Raw genomic sequence first — 24363 nt, 5'->3', positions numbered from 1 at the left:
CCATTTCTTCTATGCCCTTCTCCCTCAATGCCTCTCCCTCTTACACTCCATCTCGCTCAGCTGTCTCCTACACCCATCTTTCACCCATTCTATCTTTTTCTGTCTCCCTTTTACACTCACTCACTTCTTGTGTCTCACCATCTTAACTCACAAAACTCAGTTATCTCCAAATATTAGCTCCAAAACTGAACTTGAATCATCACTGTCAACAATTGCCAAACTGTGTCTTACTTACCGCCTTATGTCCTAGAGCTGCTTGAGACATTTGGCTTTAGTGTTGGGATGGAAGAAAGGGAGACAGAATTCTGGACCCATGGTAAAATAGTGATCCGAGAACATGTGGAAGCTTTAAGAGTGGAGAAAGGCTAGCATGCAACTAATTAGGAAAGCCAACCAGGAATTGAAATACACAAGTTATAAAGGGTAACAGTGAAACAACATCAACAGTACAGGTCTCCATATCTAAATGCATTGGAAGAATTCTAGCCTCTGCAAATTTAGTAGACTGACTTGCAAACTAATCTGGACCAGTTAGGAAAATGGGCCGAAAAGGCATATTTTATTTAATGCAGGAAGTGTGAGATGTTGCACTTTGGGAGGACAAAGCAGGTTAAGACTTGTACAAGTAGGACACTGAGGTGTATGGTGGAACAAAGGAACTTGGAAATACAAATCTGTGATTCCTTGAAAGAGGCATCACAGATAGTGTCATAAAAAGAGCTTCTGGCACATTGGCCTTCATAAATCAGGGCATAAAAGTTCAGGAATTGGGATGTTATATTGAATTTGTATAAGGTTGTTGGTGTCGATAGCATTGAGAGATGTAGTTTACAACGGGACATTGATAGGAGGAGGAACTGGTCAGATAAGTGGCAGAAGTTCAGTCCAGAAAAGTATGAAGTGATACATTTTACAAGGTTGAACTTGAAGGCAGAGTACAGGGTTAGTGGCAGGATTTTGAGCAGTGTGGAGGAACAAAAGGATCTTGGAGTCCACATCCACAGATCCCTCAAAGTTATCACGCAAGTTGCTAGGGTCGTTAAGAAGACGTATGGTATGCTGGCCTTTATTAATCAGGGGATTGAGTTCAAGAGGTGTGAGATAAAGTTGCAGCTCTATAAAATTTTGGTTAGACCACACATAGAGTATTGTGTTCAGTTCTGATCTCCTCATTACAAGAAGGATGCAGACGAGACTTACCAGGACGCTGTCCGAATTAGAGAGCATGTCTTACGAGGAAACACAGAGCACAGTATGTTTTTTCTCTTTAGAATGAAAAAGGATGAGAGGTGACTTGATAAGGGGCATTGATAGAGTGGACAGCCAGCACCTTTTTCCCCGTTGCAGAAATGACTAATATGAGGAGTCATAATTTTAAGGTGATTGGAAGAAAGTATAGTGGGGATGTCAGAGATGGGTTATTTTTAAAAATACAGAAAATGGTCCGTGTGGAATGCACTGCCTTTGGTCTTGTAGAGGCAGATACATTAGGGACATTTAAAAGATTCTTAAGATAGGCACATAGATGAAAGAGAAATGGCGGACTATGCAGGAGGGAAGGGTTAGATTGATCTTTAAGTAGGTTAAAAGGTCAGCACAACAGACCACATGTCCTGTACTATGCTGTTCTGTTTTACATTGAAGATGTTCGTGAGGCTGAATTTGGAGTATTGTGTGCATTTCTGGTCACTTACCTACAGGAAAGATATCAATAAACAGTAAAGAGTGCAGAGAAAATTTACACGGATGCTGATAAGACTTGGGGATCTGAGTTACAGGGAAAGGTTGAATAGAGTAGTAATTTATTCCCTGGAGTACGACAGAATGAGGGAAGATCTTACAGAGGTACAGTATACAAAATTATGAGGGATATATACAGGGTAAATACGTGCAGGTTTTACCCCCCTCAAGCTGAGTAAAAATAGAACTAGTGGCCATAGGCTTAGGAAAAGATAAAATATTTAAAGGTAAGCTGAGGGGGAACTTCACTCAGAGTAAGTGTGAGTGTGGAAGGAGCTGCCAGCAGAAGTACTAGATGCAAGTTGAAATTGTAACATTAGGGTTTTTAAGAGAACATTTAAGAAAAGTTTGGATAGCTACATGGGTGGAAGGGTTATGGAGGGCTATGGTCTGGGTGCAGGGTAGATGGGTCCAGACAGAAAACCAGACTGTTCTGCTCTAGGTGGGCTAAAGTCAGCTTCTGTGCTGTAGTCCTCAGTGACCCCATGATGCACAAAATAGGTAGCAGTCGCATGAGGATAGATTGTACATGGAGGTTTTGGGTCTGCTGGAGTTTGGAAGAGACATAGTTTAACCATGACAGATCCTGAAGGGTTCTAATAAGCTGGTTATGGAGAGGTTGATTCCTTGTGGAAGAATGTAAAACTGGGCTCTTAGATTAAGAATAAAACAGAAGCTAGGCAAGTTCTTGGTTTTGGGGTCAAGAGTCTTTAGGACTCTTCCTCAAGAAACGGTAGAGGCAGATTTTTTTTAAAAAGGCAGTGATAAATAAATTCTTGATTACAAGGATACTGATGGGTTACGAGCCTATCACACTCAATGCCATTGATTTATCACTGTTCATTTGTTCACATGTATGTTCTCAGCTGTGGAAGGAGAGCAGTAATGAGAGGAAACAGGAAACTGAGGTAGATCCAGAAGGATTACAGGGATAGAAGGATGAGGAACTGTGGAATGTGACATTTTGAGGGGGAAATGATCTAGGAAATGTTCAGGTGATTCTAGGGAGAAGGGGCACAGATTACTGCCTAGTTTAGACATGCAAAGGCTAATTGGCCTGTTCTCACAGAAATGCCCAGTGCTGAGTTGTCACCTGTACAGTGAACTCAAGAGACAAATAGAGGAATAGATCGATCTGTTGAAAGTAGTCAACCAGAGGAACTTCCAAAATTTTATACACTTTGGGGAGACTCTGTGGATATTTTTTTTCAGATAAGGATGTACTTTCCTTTCCTCTTGATCATCTTAGCATTGACCCTTGATTTCAAATACCCCACCTGTCTTGCTCTGACTTCGTCCCATCTGGACCAGTCTCCTGGCCTCTTGCCCTGCTTCCTCAAGCCCCAAAACCCTGTACACACTCCTTTCTCAGTGCTATTTCTGCTCATGATACCCAGCCTCAAATTTTTCTCCATGCCTAGCTTTCTTTCAGCAGTCACTCATTACAGTTCTGATACCTTTCACTTCCCCTCTTCCTTTGTATCACCTTGTCACCCTCCCTTTCCCCTCACCTTTTCTCCTCTCAATTGGTCTTTCATACCTCCCTTCCTACCCCCACTGCCCTGCTATTCCCACCTCCCTATAAATCAGTGAATTTTGCCCAGTAACTCTAATCCACTGTTTAATTTGGCCTTGATCGATTTTTATTTATATTGAAGATAAGCACTGACAAGCATTCTCTTTCAAACTAGGGTAATTCAGGGATTACTCCCAAAGTACATTCGAGCAACGCACAAGACTGAAGCCAAACCAGCTTATCGTCTGCGATTAGGTGAGCATAATGTCTAACAATTGATCTTAGCTGTGTGAGTGACACAGAGTGACAGAGACAGAGATTTTTTTTCTGCTTCAAGTGCATAGGAGTGTTGTTACATCAGGTGTCCACAAGGTGAACCTGCTCACCAGGACACTCGGGCCAGCAGTCACAATGATCAACGTCAAGTTTACTGTTGTTTGCACTGGTGCAATGAAAAAAGCAAATGATAGAAAATTATAAAAGAAAGAACACAATTAGAACAAAACTGTAGTGCTATACTGAGGTAGTAATTAGGATAGGGTTGTGCAGGTTGGTGATAGTGTGGGACAAAAGGCTTCTCTACCTCTTGTCCATACATTTTTATAATACATTTCCCAGGGATCCAAGTAAATTTAAAGGAAGTGCAAGAAATGGGATACTGGCTATGAAAAGATAGTATAGCCCGGATAATGGGGAATCTTGATGATAGACATTGCCTTTGACATGAGGTATTGCCTCAATATACCTTTGATGGTGGGCAGGATGTGCTCATGATCTATCGGATGGAGTCCCCTTCTCTCTGCGGCTTCTTGTAGTCCTGTACATTCAAACTGCTGTACCAGACCCACAATGCAACCAGTCAGTACATCTTGTAGAAGTCTGTTAATAGAGTTCGGTGATAAGACGAACCTCCTTAAATTTTTAAGAAAGTAAAGATGCTGGTACAACTTCCTAGTGATTGCATTTACGTGCTGGGCCCAGGACAGGTCATCCAACATGTATAGATAGCATGGGTAACGCACAGATTAAAAATCCTTCCACTTGTTTGTTCCTGAGCCTGCCAGAGCAGGAAAATTCCAACTATCAGGCATAGGTAAGCTTTTTTAGGTGTCAGATGAGTGCACATTGTTATAATACATTTCCCCGTGAACTGGGTCAGTTTAAAAAGTGTGTGGGAAATAGGGTCCTTGCCCCACTGCCAGAGTGTAAAGCCACTCTGCCAGAGATTCAGATCTTCAAGTAGCACCTCCATTGGAGTCAGTTGGTCATCAACTGAGACCCCACCCAATTAGTTGCATACAAAGTTGTAGGGGTTAACCATGCAGAATTTTTTAAATGGTAAATAATGAGCACAACCCTAAAGAAACAACTCTGTAGAATACTAATGTACATGTGTGCTTTGCTTTCATAACAGGTACACGTGCTTCTAGAAATAACCAGGACAACCTTGCCTTCTACAGGAATCTCTCTCTGCATTTGGAAGAGGAACCAGGGCAAGGCAACACCTCATACACCAAAGTTAAGTGGTGGAAGATCAAAGAATGGAGCCCCCACTGTGCAAGCCAGGGTTGCAGCAACATGCAACTCATTATCTTTAATGATAAAGTCAGCCCTTCCAGTCTGGGCTTCCTGGCAGGATATGGGTAAGTGATTTCCATTCATAATCTTCCAATTATGGCTATAGTAATCCTCACTCCTAGCTGGAAACCAGATACCTGTTTGAACTATGTGTACCATTGCAGCAAAATAAATAGCAGGTAATACCTCTACAGGAAGGCATAGGTATAAAACCAGCTCCTGGCCCAGCAACCCCCTCACTATCTTAATCTGAAATGCCCACTGTCTATTTCCCTCAACACGTTGCCTGACCTGCAGAGTTCCTCCAGCATCTTGTTAATGTTGCTAGATTATTATGATTACTGTGGTCAACAAACTAATGTTTCCTTTTTTTCTGACAGAATCGTTGGTCTGTATATGTCTGTTGTGCTTGTCATTGGGAAGTTTGTCCGTGAGTTCTTCAATGGCATCTCCCGCTCCATTATGTTTGAGGAGCTACCCAACCCTGATCGAATCTTGAAGCTCTGCACCGATATCTTCCTGGTCCGTGAGATGGGGGAGTTGGAACTGGAAGAACAACTCTTTGCCAAACTCATTTTCCTTTACCGATCTCCTGAGACCATGATCAAGTGGACTCGGGAGAAACAGCATTAACTGATTCAGGCTGAGCTGAACTGTTTGGACACTCAGAAAAGGACCGATTACACAGAGGGAACTTTATACAGTCCTGGGTTCCATCAAATTCTTTGTTACAGTGCCATAAATGAAAGAAAATTTGCATGTTTGCTGGCTTCAGAATGCACTAGACTGAACCTTTTGTTTGTCATATATGCCCCAGAGGTGGCTCCTGCTCTGTAAGTGGGAAGGAACTAGCGTCTGCATTATAGGTCAACTTACTTGCTGTCAAAAAGAACATTACCTCTCAGATGACTCTGGTCTCAGGCATTGTACAGTTTTATAGTCAATGCTACCTTCTGTTTCAAGAATCTAACACCTCAGAAGTAACAGGAAAAGACAGCTGTAAATGAGATTAATGGTTTGGCAACAGTCCATCCTCCTCCCTCCCCAGTTTAAACATCTTTCCTTTCTCTGTCAGTGACTCACCATTTGCTGCTGAGCACTCAAACTGTGTGGCTGCTCAACACTGCTACTGTCTGACTCGTGGTGCATTGGACATTCATTGATAAAGGAAAGGGCAGGAGTACTTTGGCACAGAAGCTAACTCATCTGCCTTGCCACCTCTAACAAAAACTTACTTTACCTGCATTGCAATTATGATGGTGAATTAATTTTTATGGTGGAAAAGAATGGGATTTACTCCGGATCTTCTTGTCACAGCTGGGTGCAATTAAAGGAACAGCAGGCACGTCCTGTAAACATGCAGCAGTTGTATGTGGAAAACTGACAGCAAGGGGCACCTCTTTCACCTTTCCAGTGGGACTTCCCAACGAGGTTTATTCTGGAGTGACACCCTATGTTCACAGATTGCTGTAGTTCTATAAGCTAGCACTTTCAGAAACCTTGCACATTGAGCAGGCTGGTGCTTCACACTGATGGGGGCAGAGAGAGTCAGTACTTTGGAATACAGGAAAAGGGAATATCTACAGATTAACTATCATTTCATTAAAATGCTGTACAGACATGCAGTAAATAACCATTTCCTGTTTCTATGCCAGCAGCACACCTTGCATTTCTATAAATAAACCTTGAAACTGTTACTTATTTTAAGTTGGTTCCTGTCTTGGTCTCTCTGCAGGTTTTTAACATTGTCCAGTTTGGAAGAACAAGGTGGGGTATAAGAGAATTTTGGACTTTATTTGGTCTGAAGAAAAGGAATCCCAAGGTAGCCTATTCTGCCACAAGATGAAAAAGGAACTGAATCTTTTCCCCCTACCCTGTGAGTGTCTGAGACAGAACTTGCTGCTTTAAGATACAAGTAAATCTATTTACTGATAATCAAGCCTACAGTTCAGATTTATGAGACAGGATGCTCCAAATGAAATCTACAAGGAAAAAAATGATACACACATGATAATAATAAGTAGCTAACAGCAGTAAAATTGTGCAAAACATTTTAATAAGATCAGGCATTTCAATCGGGGTATTGTGTTTGATCAAACAGAGAAGGTCCTATAACAGAATGGAGCCATTTGGTACAACAGCTCTCAGCTTCATTGGAGATGGTCTCTCAGTTTGGTTGGGGACATTTACAGTACGTGCCTACTCTCTTAGCTGGTTCGTGGCAGTTTGTTTTTGAGTGGAATTCATGTTCATTACCACATATCAGAGTGAAGTGGTGGGGAGGAGAAGATTATGCATTTGGTACAGGCTCCGCCTCAGCTGGAGGTCTTAAACCTTGTTCTTTCTGATTGGTGAAAGAGCAGAAACATCAGTGAAATACCAGTACAAGGTTTGTCCTTCTCAAGAATAATACTTGAACACTCCCTCATGATGACAAGCAAACTGTCTCTCTGGGGGTAAAAAGCAGGGCAGCTAGTGATGCATGAGATCTGTTATACCTGGGTGGGCAGTCAATTGACTGGTGCAGATACATCAATGACGTGACCACGTGGAGAGCTTTACTTCCTTTATACCAGCCGCCTGCGCTTGGACAAGCTGCCATCACTCTCATTTGGCACCAGGTGAGTGTCTGCATTGGCGCCCAGCGGAGACACAAGGTTCAGCAGGGTATCTTTGGAAGCCCGACCAAACAGGGCCAGCAGGAAGGCAACGCCAAAGCCTGTTGCACGCTCCCCCTGCAGAGAGAATGAACAGCTCACTATCCCACACAGTCTAGTCGATTATCTGGGGGGGAGGGGGGGCAGCACAAGTCTTTGGATTTATCAAATGCACAGTGAATCAGCAGCAAAGAGATACACACAACACAAGCAGCATGCATGACAGTGCAAAGAAAATACAATGATAATGCACAAATAAAGGGGAAAAAAATTCTACATTATCAGAGAAACAAGGATGAATAACAAATTGCTGTATGATCATTTAAAATCTACACTGTTTTACTAATTTGGTGAAGGGATCAATGTTATCGGAAGTGCATAAAGAAATGAGGCAATCATAATATTAGTGTTTAAAAATTAAAATGCCTCATTTTTTTGATCTCCAACTGTGCTCCAGGTGTTGTGCCACTACAGATTTGCCAACAGATGGGGTTGAACATTGTTTTACCATAAGACGTTGTCCCTGCTCCCGCATACACTCTCCCTCACCGCCAACCATACCTACCCCCACACAGATTCTGTGTGCTGCTGAAGCTGTTCCATGTACTCACTGTGTGCACAGGGCTTGCAATGTCCACATGGACCCACACACCAGGCCAGTCAAATCCAATGTGGGCACCGATGAAAAGACCAGCACAGGAACTTTGAGCATTGTCACGATCCTGCCAGAGAGGAAATACGAAGATTGGAACTGAAATCTCAAGGCAAATGTCCTATCATTCCCATTTTGTAACTTTACCAGCTGGTGTAGCGAGGAAGTGTTCCACTGACAATGTAATGTCCCGCCTGAAGGGTGACACTGGGAAAGTCCAATCTGCCCTCTCAGAAAATCCTATCTGCTCTCCCTGGTTTCTGCTCAGTAGGCATCTCTCAGTCCAGTATCTGGTGATAATCACAATGCTGTTTGGCAAAGCTTGCTGCATATAAACTGGCAGCTAAATTTGCTATGTAACTGTTGTAATTACATTTCAGACAGCAGATTGCTGACTATTTCATGGTCATCAAAAGCCCATTAGACAATCTAATAGTTTACTGCCCAGCAGAGAGAGAGATCAAGGCTCATCTCCTTCCCAACAGTATCAGGCATAAAAACCAAGAGGAAAGAACAGCACAATCCCACCACCTCCGATCAGTGAGCACACACTTACAGCCACAGAGTTCTTCATATCAGCCACAGCAGAGGTGAACTCACTGAAGTGGAGCTCAGGACAGTAGACGAGTGGGTGGACGAGATCTCCGCTGTTCCGGCCAGCTTTAACACAGGCCATCTCCCACTCCTCAGTATTGCACAGGACAGCAGCATGGTACTTCCCAGTACAGATACCCTGCAGAGACAGCAGAAGTTCCAATTGTACCATACTCTGATAAATTAGGTCTACTGCGCCCACTATCAAACAGACAGATCACAGGTCATTATCTCTTGATCAAAACACTGATGTAGTATAGTGTGTGTTCATATGTGCACACACGTAGTCACAGTTTGAGAGAGAGAATAAGTTAGCAGATGCAGCAGGAGTGGGTGATACAGAATTCCATGAGCGTGTGAAAGAGTCGAAGTCACATGGGGTTTAAGCAAGTGCTGTGGATATAGTGATAAAATATCATGCATGGTGGATTTGACCTCTGGTCTGCTCTACTTGTAAAGCCTCCAGCATTAGCAGCTCACTGCCTGGGCAGGGCAAAAAGCATTATCAAGGATGCACCTCACACTAACCATAGGCTTTGTATCTGTACTCGGCATAATGACAATAAAGTTGAATCTCATCTAATCTAATTAGTGTTGACCCCCTCAACTGCATGCAGCTTGTCTGGGCAGACAGATGACTAAAAGCAAAACTGCTGAACCCATTTAGGGGTGGACGTGTCCGAGTTCAACAGTAACACAATCCACAGATAGAACATTGTCGAGTGGAGCAATGAACAGCAGCAGTTCAAGGTGCTGGAGGAGATAACCAAACATCAGAGGCCGACAAGAATGGTTGTACTCTAGCGAGAGTTATGGCTCTCAGCAGGAATGAGAGGCAGAGAGGAAAACAGGGATGTGGGGGGAGTGGGGATAAGAGGCTTTGTAATAATGGGTTTCAATACTGCTCACTAAGAATAAGGTCACAGATCTAGTAGTGTGCTCCTTTACATACACCTGTTTCTACTCCCTCTACTGCAGGAGTATGCTGACAGAGCTAATTCCTTCAACATAAAAATCTGGATTGAAGATATCTGGTCTCAGTTACAGAACCATGAAACTAGTGATCGGAGATCAGACAGAACCCATTTGGTTCACTCATCTTTAGCAGCTCTGAGCTAACTGTTCTCAGCCAGCAGCAGTTAGGGAAAGACGGTAAGTGCCAGTATTACCAAAAACATAAACATTGAAAAGCCAGCACGTGCCTGAGCTCCTGTCAGAGTTGCCATGTCAAGGATGATATCCGCTCCCAAATCCTTGGATGCGTAGGCAACTCCATCCGCCAGTACCAAGCGGCCCTCAGCATCAGTATTGTTGATTTCAACTGTCCTGTATCAAAGGCAACTTGATCAGATAATTACATAAACAAAGGAAGTGTTAACGCAGAAATGGCAAAAACAAACAAAAAAAAAATGGTAACCCTGACATGCTGCCTGGAGTGCAGACACTCAGTCCCTAAGCATATTAAAGGTTCTCATAGTTAAGAGGTGTTAAAACTACAGCCTACAAATGAACAGAAGCCAATACATCATATCTGCACCGTATGATCCACTGTTCTATAGGTTTACAAATAGTCATTCAACCACACTTAACAATACCCAGCCATCCAACACTGACACACCCACGTGCCACACAGTAACACTGACACACACCTACCCACACCTTTCAACATTAAATCTCCCGCATCATTTACGTTTCACACACACACACTTACATCTTCGAATGCTGATGTATGGACACCACATCCCCCACCATCCCCAGGCCTTCCAATTTCCAATACTGTTCTTCATTCGCCACGCTATCCAAAACTGAACCACTCATGTCCTATGACATGTTCCTCTTAAAGCCAGGCAGTTCATTGAAAAGGATATTAATTGGGGATTTTTCCTGTCCTTTGTTGGTAAAAAGTTACAAGACCAATACTGGTGGCTGTGCTCACAGTGTAAATAAACATCTTGTGGGTAATTTTATTAAAATGCAAATTAATTCACACTTAAAATACAGGCACTGGAGAAATCTCTCTTCCAGAATTGCCCACAATGCACCCCACAGTGCTGCCATCCTTCCGAGAGTTCCCCTGCATGTTTATATAGTGAAGACCCCATGATACAAAAGGAAGAGAGAAATGTCTTATAATCTGCCCAATTATCATCTCCACCAACAGCACTTTTCTCCTTGGCCCTTCCTTTCGTATGCAAGTCACTACACAGAGATTTATTAGACAGAAAGCAGTTTAGAAAGGATCTAGGATTCATGGTGAACTGCCACCTAAAAATACCTTTTCTAACCAGGGCATTAAACTTGTAAATACTCTTAAGTAATGAATCTCATGAAATACACCATGCACAATGAACTGATTGCATATACTTACAGGAGACAAAGGGGGTTGCAGATAATGGAATGTGCAACAAAATTCAAACTGCTAGAAGGGAGCAGTCCAGATGAAGGATCACGACCTGAAACATTAACTGTCCATTTCCCTCCATAGATGCTGCCTGACCCACTGAGTCCCTCCAGCAGTTTGTGTTTTTTTGTGTATATTTACACTGCACTGAGCCCACTGGCAACAAAGGTTTGCGCTATAATATATGGCTTACTTTCCAGAGTACATCTGATGTATATCGTCGGGTCTGGTTGCTCGAGGTCCAACAGCATTCTCAGCCAGGCAGAACACAGCATGCAGATTGTCCTTAAAACCCTGAAACAACAAACAGGACATTCCTGTCACTGTGTCATTCAATGCAGAGCACATTATCCTTCCTGTCACCACTCGTCACCTCGCCTGTCCACTCAGTCCTGTTGTAGGGTTTTGACCTGAAACATTGACAATTAATTCCTTTTCCTCTCATAGTTGCTGCTCGACCCACTGAGTTTCTCCAGTAGATTGCTTATTTAGCACATTAATCCCACTGAAAGAACCATATAATTTATTTTGTATTTATTGAGATAGTGTAAAACAGGCCCTTCCCACTCTTCAAGCTGCGCCACCCAGCAAAGCCCCGATTTAATCCTAGCCTAATCACAGGATAACTTACAATGACCAACCTACCAACCCGTATGTCTTTGAACTGTGGGAGGAAACTGGATTACCCGGAGAAAACCCAGTCGGCCACGGGAGAATGTACAAACTCCTGACAGGCAATGGCAGGTAACGAACCCGGGTTGCCTGTACAGTAAAGTGTTGTGCTAACCACTATGTTACCGTGCCACCCACATACCCACAATGTTAGAACCATTCAAAGTAACTTCCTGTAACTGAGGGCTTGAAATACCAGAAACTTAGTTCCAAAGGACAGGATTAACTTGTACAAATTCAAAGTACACAACGTCAAGTAAAGTGGACAGCACGATTGGGTTGCAGATTTTAAAAGAATAATTCAAATTGTTCACTACGACAATTATTCATCTCCAGTACCAAAATAATCTACACCAACAGCAAGATTATACTGTAAATGCCTGTGATGTGAGATCGACAAGCACGTGATACAGAAACCTCATTGAGAGTGCCCTGTCTGGCTGCATCACTGACTGCTACAGAAGCTGCCAGACCCTACTGTGGAGAGCAAAAACCACTGGTGTCTCTCTCTCCCCATTTGTGACATCTACCGGGAGCATTGTAGATAAAGGGCCCAAAACATGGTTGAGGATCCCTACAAACCCACAATCTCTCTAACCCACTGGTCTAGATTCTAAACTAGAGGAAGGCCAATATGATGGTATCAGAAAGGATTTGGCAAATGTGCATTGAGGCAGGCTGTTATCTGGCAAAGGTACACTTAGTAAGTGGGAGGCATTCAAAAGTGAAATTTTCAGATTACAAAGCTTATACGTGTCTGCCAGAGTAAAGGTAAAGATAACAGGTGTAGCAAACTTTGGTTTTCAAGAGATATTGAAGCACTAATTAAGGGGGAAAAAAAAAGGAGGTGCATAGCAGGTCTAGGCAGGTACACAAATGAGGTACTCAAGAGTATAAGAAATGCAAGAGAACACTCAAGAAAGAAATCAGGAGGATTAAAAGAAGGAACAAAGTTGCCCTATCAGACAAGGTGAAGGAAAATCCTAAGGGATTCTACAGATATGTTAAGAGCAAAAGGATTACAAGGCACAAAATTGGTCCTCTGTAAGATCAGAATGGTATTCTATACGTGGAGCCAAAAGAGATGGAAAAGATCTTAAATGGATTCTTTGCATCTGTATCTACTCGAGAGATGGACACAGAATCCATAGAAGGAAGGCAAAGCAGCAGTCAGGTCATGGACCCCATACAGATTACAGAGGAGGTGTTGTTTGCTACCTTGAAGCAAATTAGGATGGATAAATCCCCAAGAACTGACAAGGTATCCCCTCAGACTCTGTGGGAAGCAAGCGCAGAAACTGAAGGGGCCCTAGCAAAGGTACTTAAATCATCCTTAGCGACAGTTGAGGTACCGGGGCATTGGAGGATAACTAATGTTGTTCGACTATTTAACAATGGCTCTAAAAATAAACCAAAAAATTGTAGGCTGGTGAGTCTGACATCAGTAGTGGGAAAGTTATTGGAAGGTATTCTAAAGTACCAGATATATGAGTATTTGGATAGACATGGACTAATTAAAGATAGTCAGCATGGTCTTACGTGTACTAGGTCATGTCTAACCAATCTTATAGAGCTTTTTGAGGAAGTTTCTAAGAAAGTTGATGAAAGCAAGGCAGTGGATGTTGTCTATATGAATTTTAGAAAGGCGTTTGACAAGGCTCTGCATGGGAGGTTGGTCAAGAATGTTCAGTCTCTTGGCATTCAAGCTGAGGTAGTAAACTGGATTAGACTTTGGCTTTGTGAGAGAAGCCAGAGAGTGGTAGTGGATGTTTGTCTCTCTGACTGGAGGCCTGTGACTAGTGGAGTACCACAGAGATTGGTGCTAGGTCCAATGTTGCTTGTCATCCATATCAACGATCTGGATGATAATGTCGCTAACTGGATCAGCAAATTTGCGAATGAAGATTGGGGGTGTAGTGGACAGTGAGGAAGACTATCAGAGCTTGCAGTGAGATCTGGACCAGTTGCAAATATTAGCTGAAAGATAGCAGATGGAATTTATTGCAGACAAGTGGAAGGTGTTGCACTTCAGTAGGACCAACCAGGGTAGGTCTTACACAGTGAACAGTGGGACACTGAGGAGTGCGGTAGAACAAAGGGATCTGGGAATACAGGATCATAATTCATTGGAAGTAGCAGTACAGGTAGATAGAGTTGTGAAGAAAACTTCTGGCACAATGGCCTTCATAAATCAATGTACAGAATACAGGAGGAGGGATGTTATGTTGAAGTTGTTTAAGACATTGGTGAGGCCTACTTTAGAATATTGTGTGCAGTTTTGGTCACTTACCTACAGGAAAGATGTAAATAAGGTTGCAAGAGTACAGAAAAAAATTACAAGGATGTTTCTGGGTCCTGACCTGAGTTATAAGGAAAGGTTGAATTGGTTAGGACTTTATTGTTTGGAGTGTAGAAGATTAAGGGAGATTTGATAGAGGTATACAAAATTATGAGGGGTATAGATAGGGCAAATGCAAGCAGGCTTCTTCCATTATTTGGCTGGGACTACAACTACAACTAAAGATCATGGGTTAAGTGTGAAAGGTGGAAAGTGCTGCCAACACAAGTGGTGCATGCGAGCTTGATTTCAATGTTTAACAGAAGTTTGGATAGGTGCAGGGACAGCAGAGGAATGGAGGGCTATGGTCCGGGCACAGGTCCATGGGAGTAGGCAGCTTAAATGGTTCAGTACAGACTAGATGGGCCAAAGGGTCTGTTTCTATGCTGTACTTCCTATGATTCTATGACACTACCATCGGGAAGGAGGTATAGGAGCATCAGGACTAGGACTGCCATATTGGGTAACAATACTCTGCCACCACCAAGAACTCGTCACTAGCTCAGCAAGCTGTTTACACTACATGCATTTTGAATTATAATTTGTTAACCATTCGTGGTTTCCCTTGGTTGTATATGTGTACAGTCAGATGACAATAAATTTGAACTCGAATTATTCTTCATGACTTCTGTAAAAAGCAGAATCAATGTCATATCCTCTCTGACCAGTTGATCCACACACCAAATGCAAGTATTTAACAAAGTCAATCAATTCAAGTGTATCTCCAGAAATCATTTTTAATTTCAGAATGCCAAGAAAAATCAGGGATAGTGTCTGCAAAACATTCTGTGGGATTCAAAGAAAAACTTCTGTTTGTGTTTTGGAAAAAAGCAGAAACTGCTGGAGAGTTAAAGCAGGTCAGGTGGCATCTGAACAGAGAAATCAGATTAACAATTCAGGTCAATGACTGCCAAGTCTGGGATCTGGAACCTCTGTAAGACAACTGTTGCTATGTTGGCAACTCTTTAAGGATGACTGAAGGGAAATAGAGATCAACTTCACACTACAGAAGGCTAGCACGGTGTGACTGCTGACAAACACACCCTGTGGCATTCATCAGGACCAGTGCAACCTCCTGAACTCATCCCATTACTTTAGTTGGGATGGAATTTCCTGGATTTTCCTTCCAAACTAGCCTGATTTTATTAATTCAGCAATTATGCGGAACAAGCTGATGGGATTAGTGGACTAAAATTATTTACACAAGGCTAAATCGGATATGGGGTTTCAAACGAACACCAAAGTCTAGCACAACTTAGTCCTCCAAGTTCTCTGCTGTTAGGATGGATCTTGCTTTAGACTTCACACTGACGTTGCTGTTGTGGTAGCAAACAGAATGTAGATACCACGCTAGTCAATAGGCTGTAATGAGGGACAACGAAGACCGGTTTGGCTTCAGCAATATTACTGTTATCGCCTAAGAATTTTAGCTATAACCTCTGAAGCACTCACCTGTTTCACTGCTGCCTTGAAAGCTCCAAGAATAGCAGCTGCTCCTCCACAGTCTCTCTTCATTCCTGGCATGGTGGTCTGGTAAAAAGTGCAAAATAATAACAGAGTCACAGAGTCAGAAACAAGCCCCTCAGCCCAACTGGTTCTTGCCAATCAAGATGCCCATCTAAATCACTTCAAGTTATTGATGTTTGGCCCAACTCCCTCCAAACCTTTCCTATCCACCTTGTACCCTGTTGTTGTGGCCACAATTATAACTATGAATGTCAAGTTGCCATAACGTAGTAACATTTTAGCAAGGACAAACAACTATCAGTTGCAGCACTCCCCATGGAGGGCCTCCTTTCTGGCTGCAGCAGGCAATGGGAGAGAGGATCACCTCACCCAGGAAACTGCATGATGGACAGCAAAGCCCTATATCTGTTTGAGGTCTGCATATAATTTGTACAGGTCCACAATCCCTTATCCGAGATCCTTGGGGCCAGTTGCATTTCGGAATTCAGAATTTTTCGGATTTCAGACAACCCCCCCCCACCACGCCACCGATACCAAAAAAACGTATGCTCAAGTACCTTATTTAACCTGTCTCAGTGTGGTGGACTTTAGGACCCAGCGGTGCACCAAACCTACCCACATCCTCCCATATACTTTAAATCATCTCTAGATTACTTATAATACCTAATTAAATGTAAATGCTATGTAAATAATTGTTATACTGTATTGTTTAGGGAATAATGACAAGAAGAAATTTTATTTCCAACAAAAACATTCAATAAAACATAAAAATATACAGCTTCAAACAAACCGAATCAAACACATGGTAAATGACTTATTGGAATAAATGTAGAACGTCACTGTCACTATAAAATTTCAGTAACTTGTCTTTCTGTTTATTTAAATCATATATAGTGGTAGTTCCGACACTATTTTCTTCAGTAAGACGCCGCACAGACACACCACGATCAAGCTTCTGCAATAACTCCACTTTCTGCGTTATTGATAGAGAAGATTCCTTCTCTTTTTCTCATTGTTACCCACAGGGGTATCTGCAGCTCTTTTTGACATCTTCACAGTGAAATTAAACACAAAGTCAACAGTGAACACAAAATATCAGCCGACAGCAAGTGCACGTGTAACCAGTACGAGCGCTGAGCCACAACTGACGTCTGGCGGCCTCTGATAGTGCTGCCACGTCACACCTGAGTGATGTCAACTGTTGGCGAAAAAAACTTCGGTTTTCAGAGCTTTTTGGATTTCAGAATTTCGGATAAAGGGATGTGCACCTGTACTTAAAAGGAATACATTGTACAGTTGCAAGTTGGGATTTTCCTATACTGAATAAATTGCAGCAAAGAAGAATCAAGGGTGCACACAGCACAGGAAATATCAGAAGTATGATTAGTCCTTCACCGGGAAACCTGAATTGAACCACTGCCCATAATGCCTGATGTGGGGCTGCTCTTCAGAAGAAATCTTTAAAGGAATAGTGCAGGTTGGATCAGGCATACTTTTACTGCTGTTACACATTGGTCCAGCTGAGCTTTGGACACCTGGGTAAGAAACAAAATCAGCAGTGTACATGCTCGATCAATATGTGGCACTGCTGCCTGCATTCCCTACCATTTTAATCTCTTGCAAAATGAAGTACCACAGTGAATGAAACAAGTTCTGTTTGTGGACTGGTAAGTGCACAGCTTGACAATGAACAATCACGGCTATTCAAGATCAAATATTCTCACTCAGCAGGATTTCGAGTCAGACTTCAGCAGAGTGCAGTCAACATGAAGTAAGCAGGCCCTTCATGTGAAGTGAACCAATAACTTGGGCTTGAGATTACCATTTCTCCCAGGAATAATATTAATGGGATTAGGAATGATACACCAATGACAAATAGAAATCGTCATGTCTTGATGTATAGAACTTGGCCCCTATTACCTGTCACAATGATATTCCTACCTTTCCTTTAATGCTCAGGCCTCCTGTGTCATACACAATGCCTTTGCCCACCCAGGCAATCGTTTGTGTGGCGCCCTCTGGTAAATAACTGAGAACTGCAAGTGCCGGAGGATTCATTGCTGCCTTCCCAACACCATATATGCCTAGAAATGATGAAACAAAAGTGGGTTCAGGTAACGACATGTCAACGTATTAGGAAGTTTTGCAATGCACATTGAAAACACTACTTAATGTGTCAGAGGTGTTGTGTTCGTTGCTAGAATCAGCCGTGCATAAAGTATCTCATCCTGGACACAAGATAAAGTAGTACACACCTACCTCCAAATCCTTGTTTTTTCAACTCCTCGTCACGAATAATGGTGGGAACAATTCCTAGCGCATTCCCAACCATTTTAATTTCCTGCAAGATAAAATACTTGAGTGAACAAAATCTCAGTAGAAAGTTCTGTTGATAGCCTCATAAATATCGCTTGACATGGAACAGTCAGGAGATTTAGAGGTCTAATACTCAAACCCAGCTGTGTGAGGGGTTAGATTTCAGAAAGAGAATTAGAGACCCAGCAATGTGAACTAAAGACCAGGAAAGTGTGCCTGACTACCATATTCTAAATCGATCAGCAGATCTCTTTAGAAGTGAAGGAGTTTCGAAAGTTTCAAAGTGGGGTCTACAGGACCGTAGCCGCTAGCGCAACGCTATTACAGCTCAGCACGTCAGAGTTCGGAATTCAATCCCAGTGTCTTCTGTAAGCAAGTTTGTACGTTTCTTCTTGTGTGCATGTGAATTGCCTCCAGCAGTCCAAAGCTGTACTGGCTAGTAGGTTAATTGGTCATTGTAAGTTATCCAGAGATTCGGCTAAGGGGTTAAATCGGTGGTTTGCTAGGTGGCATGGCTCGGAAGGCCAGGAGGGCCTGTCCTGTCCCGCACTGTACCTCCACATAAAGTAAGATACAGTACCGTGCAAAAGTCTTAGGCACAGAACTGTACTTGTCAACGTGGAGCGGAGGGGAAATTTGTAGATCTGGTAGGAGCAAAGGGTGCTGGGAATTATGAGGGTGGAGTGTGTGAGAGGGATGTGGGACAGATGCCAAATGAGTGCCAGAGGTGGGGGTGGGGATAGAGGTGGCACAGTGGGTGGGCACAGTTGGGATAGAGATGGCACAGTGGGTGGGCACAGTAGGCAAAGGTGAAAGGCTGTATAACACAACAGTACTTAATTTTCAGTTGCCATGAATGTTCTCCACCCACTTAGGCAGTCTAGGAATGAGAGGGGATCATTCACACCTTTAAGCAGATGACAGGTTGGTATTTTTATGCCTCTGACCTGCCTTGCTTCAACAACCTTTCACATTACATGGTCCAAGGTCTATACAGGTTCCAGCTCCGATTCTTCAGTTGCAACTTGGGTGTGAGTGTTTCTCACATCCAGGTCACTGGAATCGACCATTGGGCACTCACCTCGAGAAAAGTATCAGTGTTCATTTCATTACAAGGTGTATCCACAATTCGGGCTGCCAGTCGGATTCCATCTGCTGCATTCTCCAGACACTGTAAATAAAGGAGAATATGTGTAAATCTTCAATCTCACTGATCAAAGCCGTCTGCTCATCCCACCGCTCTGCACCTACCACTTGCATTCTTCCCTAGAAACACCCAGAATTACATCAACACCATTGAGAGCAAATGAAATCCGTACTGCCTCTGGCTGCAAGTGCGCCAGGGAAATGGTCATCAAAGAAACACCAGGAGTTTGCCGTAGGATTACAACTACTGCTCACAACAATTAGGACTGGAGAGGCAAAATTACTGATTCTGATATGATAATTTCTAAATCACTAAAAATCATCATTCATAATTTGTTGGTCCTTATTCTCCCAGAGCAGGAAAGTACATTATCCATGGTAACATTATCAAAGCCAAGTAACTCTAGAAGGTTAAAAGCAAGTTAAACCATCTTGTTTGAACCTGTCAATGTAAAATTTTGGAGTGGAGGAAAATATGAAGTATGGATTCAAGATAGACTGTCCCTGAACAACAATCAGGCTCCATTGATCCAGCTATCCATAAATAGCTTTCATCCAATAGTAGGAAAATACTGTGCACAAAAAACAACACTCTGTGGTAACCATAACTGCACAGTTTTAGAATGGGTAGCATCAAAATCACGTAATACTGATAGGAACAATTACAAAAAGTAACAGATGTAGAGAAAACTAGCTCTGTCGTTTGCAGTCACAAATTATTTATTTGAAAACTTTATGCGAGCTTGTTTGTACGTATGTAGGTGTGTCCACAGTCGGGCATCCTGAATCTGGGTATGGCCCGTATATACAAGTGTGACTTGTCAGTCACTTGGTGACTCAAGCAACCAGTGCTAAAATTTAACAGTGGGTTAGGTAGCTGAAAACAGAAGGAATGAAAGAAAATTGGACAATGAAAATATTTAGAACTACTTTCCAGGAAGAAAAATCCATAACTTACATTGTACATCTCTGTCCATAACTTGCACTGTAATCTGTCCTATTCAGGGTAGAGTTCAACAGGAATGTTTTCTGATTAGTTACCTCGAGTGCCATTGCATCGATCGGGCCATTGTTTTGTCCAACAAGCAGGAACTCCACCGTAACTACACGTTTGTCCGTGCGTCGAGAGGCACTGGATCGGCGGGAAAAGAGTGGAAAGGCCCTTGCAATTGCACAGCCAGAAGCAAAGACATCAGACCACTCACAAACCATCTGAAAGGATGCAACAGGCCAGGTTAATAAAAAGTAATTTTCTATCATTCTCAGGTATGGCTTATTCTAACCCCTCTAAATAATTATACACACACACACATCTTCACCAACCTCCACCAAACCATTCCTTTCCCAGCCATAGACTTAAACCGCAGCAGTGAATACTACTTGTCAATATCCTTTGACCTTGCTTTCCCTGGAATGGACTGTGGGAAACCCCACAGTTTAATCCTATTTGTCGGGATTATTCATCCGATAATCATGAGGTGGACACACCAGTTAATCCTCCACTCTCTACCACCACTGTAATCGGTGTTAAAGAGCAAGAAAGGACAGGCAATTGTTAAATGACACCACTTCAAAGCCAACCCTAGAAACCTCAGCCAAACTCTGCAACTATCAGTAGGATCTGGCACGTTCCACAGGAAAGCTCCTTTTTAGCTCATAAACAATAGTAGGACCTTACATGATGATTGTTTTTTGTGTTAAAATGAATACCTTCAAGACCTCCAAAACTACTTTAAAGACAATAATATTTTTTTGAAATGCAGCCACTATTAAAATCGAAAACATCATTGACCACTCGCACACCACGAGAACATCCACCAAATGGCAAGGTGTTTGATAACAATGGATGAGTCTCTTTAAATTAGCCAAGAGGTCAGATGAGGCCTCAATTTCATCTCACCCGAACCATGACACTGTACTTCAGAAGGATGGTAGCCTTGATTGAACACACAGCAAGGAAACTCCTTGCATCATGCCAGGAGATAAAAATAAAATCCACATCAAGTACCAATTCTTTCAAACTGGATGAGATAACTTCTGTGAGCAGAGGAGAAACAGATTCTGGCGTTTACCAATAATTGTTCAGCATTTCTGTTAATGAAAGAATTTGATAATGAAATGTTTAAAAAACTGCAGATGCTGAAAGTCTGAAATATAAATAAAAATGCCTGAAACACTCAGGTCAGGCTTAGGAAAGAAAAACCCAACGCTTCAGACACAGGACCCTTCATCAGAACTGAGAAAACGAGGAAACAAATTAAAATTCAGTTACAGCGAAGGTGGGGGAGGAATGAGTAGAACTAAGGGTATAACTGAGGCAAGACCAAACAAAGTGACAGTTTAAGTTTAAGATTAGATTCAACTTTACTGTCATTGTGCTGAGTACAGATACAAAGCCAATGAAACGCAGTTAGCATCTGACCAGAAATGCAAAGAATAGTGTTATTTACAAGATAACTGCCAGTAAAAAGTGACAAATATAAAAGTACTGAGACAGTACAATATGGGTGCAATACTGCTTAGCACTGTGATGAGAGGTTCAGCACGGTCACAGCTTCAGGGAAGAAGCTCTTCCTGAGCCTGCTGGTGCGGGAGCGGAGGCTCCTGTAGTGCCTACCAGATGGGAGGAGAGTAAAAAGTCCATGGTTAGGGTGAGATGCATCCTTGATAGTGCTTTTTGCCCTGCCCAGGCAGCGTTTATGGTAGATGTTCTCAATGGTGGGCAAGTGGGTGCCAATAATCCGCTGGGCAGTTTTCACCACACGCTGGAGTGCTTTGCGGTCGGTCCGATATGGGACAATTGCCATACCACACTGAGATACAGTTGGTGAGTATGCTCTCCATGGTACAGCAGTAAAAGTCCATCAGTCTCCTGGGACAGAGGTGAGCTTTCTTGATGCTCCACAAGAAATAAAGGTGCTTTTTGATCAGGATGGAGGAGGTCAGGGACTGGAGGGACTCAGTGGGTCAGGACCAATGAGGGATATTGACAGTCAATGTTTCAGGTCGAGACCCTTCATCTGACCTGGAAAGAGGGGAGACAGCCAGTATAAAAGGGTGGGGAGAGGTTGGCAGAGCAAGAGCTGGCAGGGGATAGGTGGGACGGGAATGATGTCAGAAACTGGAAGGTGACTGGTGGAAGTGACAAAGGGCTGAAGTTGATGAAATCTGATGAGAGGAAGTGGGACATGGAATAGGGAGGGAGTTGGGGAGGGGACCAGTGGGTGATGGGCAAATAGAGAGGATAAAGAAGGGGAGAGTCATAAGGTGACTGGAGACCACTTGGATCAGGAGGAGAGAGAAACAAGAAAACTGGGGGAAAGCAACACAGTGGGGGTGGTTACCAGAAGTTTAAGAATTCGACACTCATGCTGCCAGGCTGGAGACTATTCAGACGGAATACAACACTTTGCTCCTCTGATTTTCATTTGACCATGTCCTAGCAACGGAGAAGGGTGTGGGCAGACATTTCAGTCTAGGATGTGAAGTGGAATTAAAATGGCTGGCCACCAGGAGATATTGGCTGGCACAGCGGATAGAATGAACACAATCTCCCTATTTTGATATGCAATACCTCTAGCAATAAATTAAACAATCCCTTAGTCTTTGAATTGCATGCTAACCTCTTGTGAATTATGCACTGGGACCCAGACCCCTCTACATCTCACAGCTCTGCAGTCTCTCATCACTTAAATACAATTTTTCCCCCAAAATGGAAAAATTCACATCTTCCCACATTATACCCCATTTACCAAAGCTTTGCCTGCTCACCTACCCATTTAACCCATACATAAAAGTGATATCTCAGCACCAATCCCTGTGACACATAATTCATTATATCTTGCTAGCCTAAATGAAATCCATTTATACCTACTTTCTTTCCCATTAGCCGACAGATTTTGTAAGCATATTGCCTCCTACGTGAGCTTTGATTTACCATAATAACCTTTGATGCAGCACCTTATATTTCTCACAGAACAAGCCATTCAGCCCATAAAGTCCATGCAGACTGTCAGAGAAATCGATTCACTGTTTCCTAATAACATGGTCTTTGATTATTCTGACTCCCCTGATTATTCTGACCCCCACCCACCTACATGAGATGTAATTTAGACCAGCAATTAACCTGCAGATCGGCATGTCTTTGGAATGTAGGAGGAAACTGCAGCACCCAGAGAAAACTCACACAGTCACTGATCAAATGGAGGTCAGGATCAAACCTGGGACCCTGGAGCTGTGAGATAACACCATCCTGCCACCAACTGCCTGGCACAAGGTCGCCCCAACCCTGCTCCTTAACTTCTGCACAGGAGTGGTAAATCAGGCTTTGTATCTATGTGGCAGTAGGGTTAGGAAGGAGGGCTTTGAAATTTGACTCTTACTAACCTAATGCAAAGGCACTTAGCTTCCAAACATTTTCTTGGGCAAGAACCACAATATATCTACCTAGAAAACTACACAAGTTATAAGAAAGTGTATGCACAGAATTTGTAGAATGTGGAAATACATCACTGGTGCAGAAGAGACGCATTCACCCCAAACTTAATCAGAATTGCACCCAAGCTGTAGTGTTCACAGTAACAAGAGGTGTCACACTAGAAAATAAATTCTTATTTTTGAGAAGGCTAGCATTTAGAAAGATATACTTACCTGCATTGTACATTTTACATTTAAACTTCCTTTACCCTATTTGCATCAAGTTTCATCACATCTCTCCAAAAGAAACACCCGAAGGTACTTTATTATCAACTGCACTTAAGTGCAGCCACCGTTGTAAAGATAAATTAGCAATTGTGTTGGATTCAATAGACACCAAGGAGGCAATGGCAACTTGCTCTGTTTAGGTGGTACTAGATGAGGAAGAAACATTGGTAAAAACACCTTTGACCTTTGAAGATTAAACAGTAACATTCTCAATAAAGGATTCAATCAAAAATGCTTCAGCACAAATTCAACTTTTATCTTGTTGTTTTCATTCATTTCTTAAAAAGAAAAAGATCTAGAAAGGAATAATGGGAATAAATAGGAAACTTAAGAAAAAAATATGAAGAGGGAAGGAACATGCAAAAAGACAGTTTAGGACCAATGTTGGGATTGTCCAGGAGATGGAGCAGAAGAGATGAAAGTGTGGACATTCCAGCACAGACAGACAGAGACAGAGACAGAGACAGAGACAGAGAGAGAGACAGAGAGAGAGACAGAGAGAGAGACAGAGACAGAGACAGAGACAGAGAGAGAGAGAGAGAGAGAGAGAGAGAGAGAGAGAGAGAGAGAGAGAGACAGCAA

General features: G+C 42.6%; 2 protein-coding genes across 2 annotated transcripts in view; one reads left to right on the top strand and one right to left on the bottom strand.

The window, feature by feature from the left end:
- LOC140210488 (piezo-type mechanosensitive ion channel component 2-like) overlaps nt 1-5467 on the top strand; it is a 201261-nt gene extending 195794 nt beyond the window's left edge. Inside the window, exons 48-50 of the mRNA XM_072279479.1 lie at nt 3432-3511; nt 4671-4899; nt 5215-5467. Coding sequence (XP_072135580.1) covers nt 3432-3511; nt 4671-4899; nt 5215-5467 — 562 coding nt within the window. The remainder of the gene's footprint in view (nt 1-3431; nt 3512-4670; nt 4900-5214) is intronic.
- A 1404-nt stretch (nt 5468-6871) lies between these two features.
- npepl1 (aminopeptidase like 1) overlaps nt 6872-24363 on the bottom strand; it is a 29908-nt gene continuing 12416 nt past the window's right edge. The window contains exons 3-12 of the mRNA XM_072238889.1: nt 20119-20289; nt 19013-19102; nt 17875-17956; nt 17557-17699; nt 15601-15678; nt 11332-11432; nt 9940-10063; nt 8700-8876; nt 8103-8213; nt 6872-7569 (exon numbers count right to left, since the gene is read on the bottom strand). Of these exons, the coding sequence (XP_072094990.1) occupies nt 7402-7569; nt 8103-8213; nt 8700-8876; nt 9940-10063; nt 11332-11432; nt 15601-15678; nt 17557-17699; nt 17875-17956; nt 19013-19102; nt 20119-20289 (1245 nt within the window). The 3' untranslated portion in view covers nt 6872-7401. The remainder of the gene's footprint in view (nt 7570-8102; nt 8214-8699; nt 8877-9939; nt 10064-11331; nt 11433-15600; nt 15679-17556; nt 17700-17874; nt 17957-19012; nt 19103-20118; nt 20290-24363) is intronic.

This window comes from Mobula birostris, chromosome 2, assembly GCF_030028105.1.
Source record: "Mobula birostris isolate sMobBir1 chromosome 2, sMobBir1.hap1, whole genome shotgun sequence".
Classification (NCBI taxonomy): domain Eukaryota; kingdom Metazoa; phylum Chordata; class Chondrichthyes; order Myliobatiformes; family Myliobatidae; genus Mobula; species Mobula birostris.
This window is presented reverse-complemented; position numbering and strand designations above follow the sequence as displayed.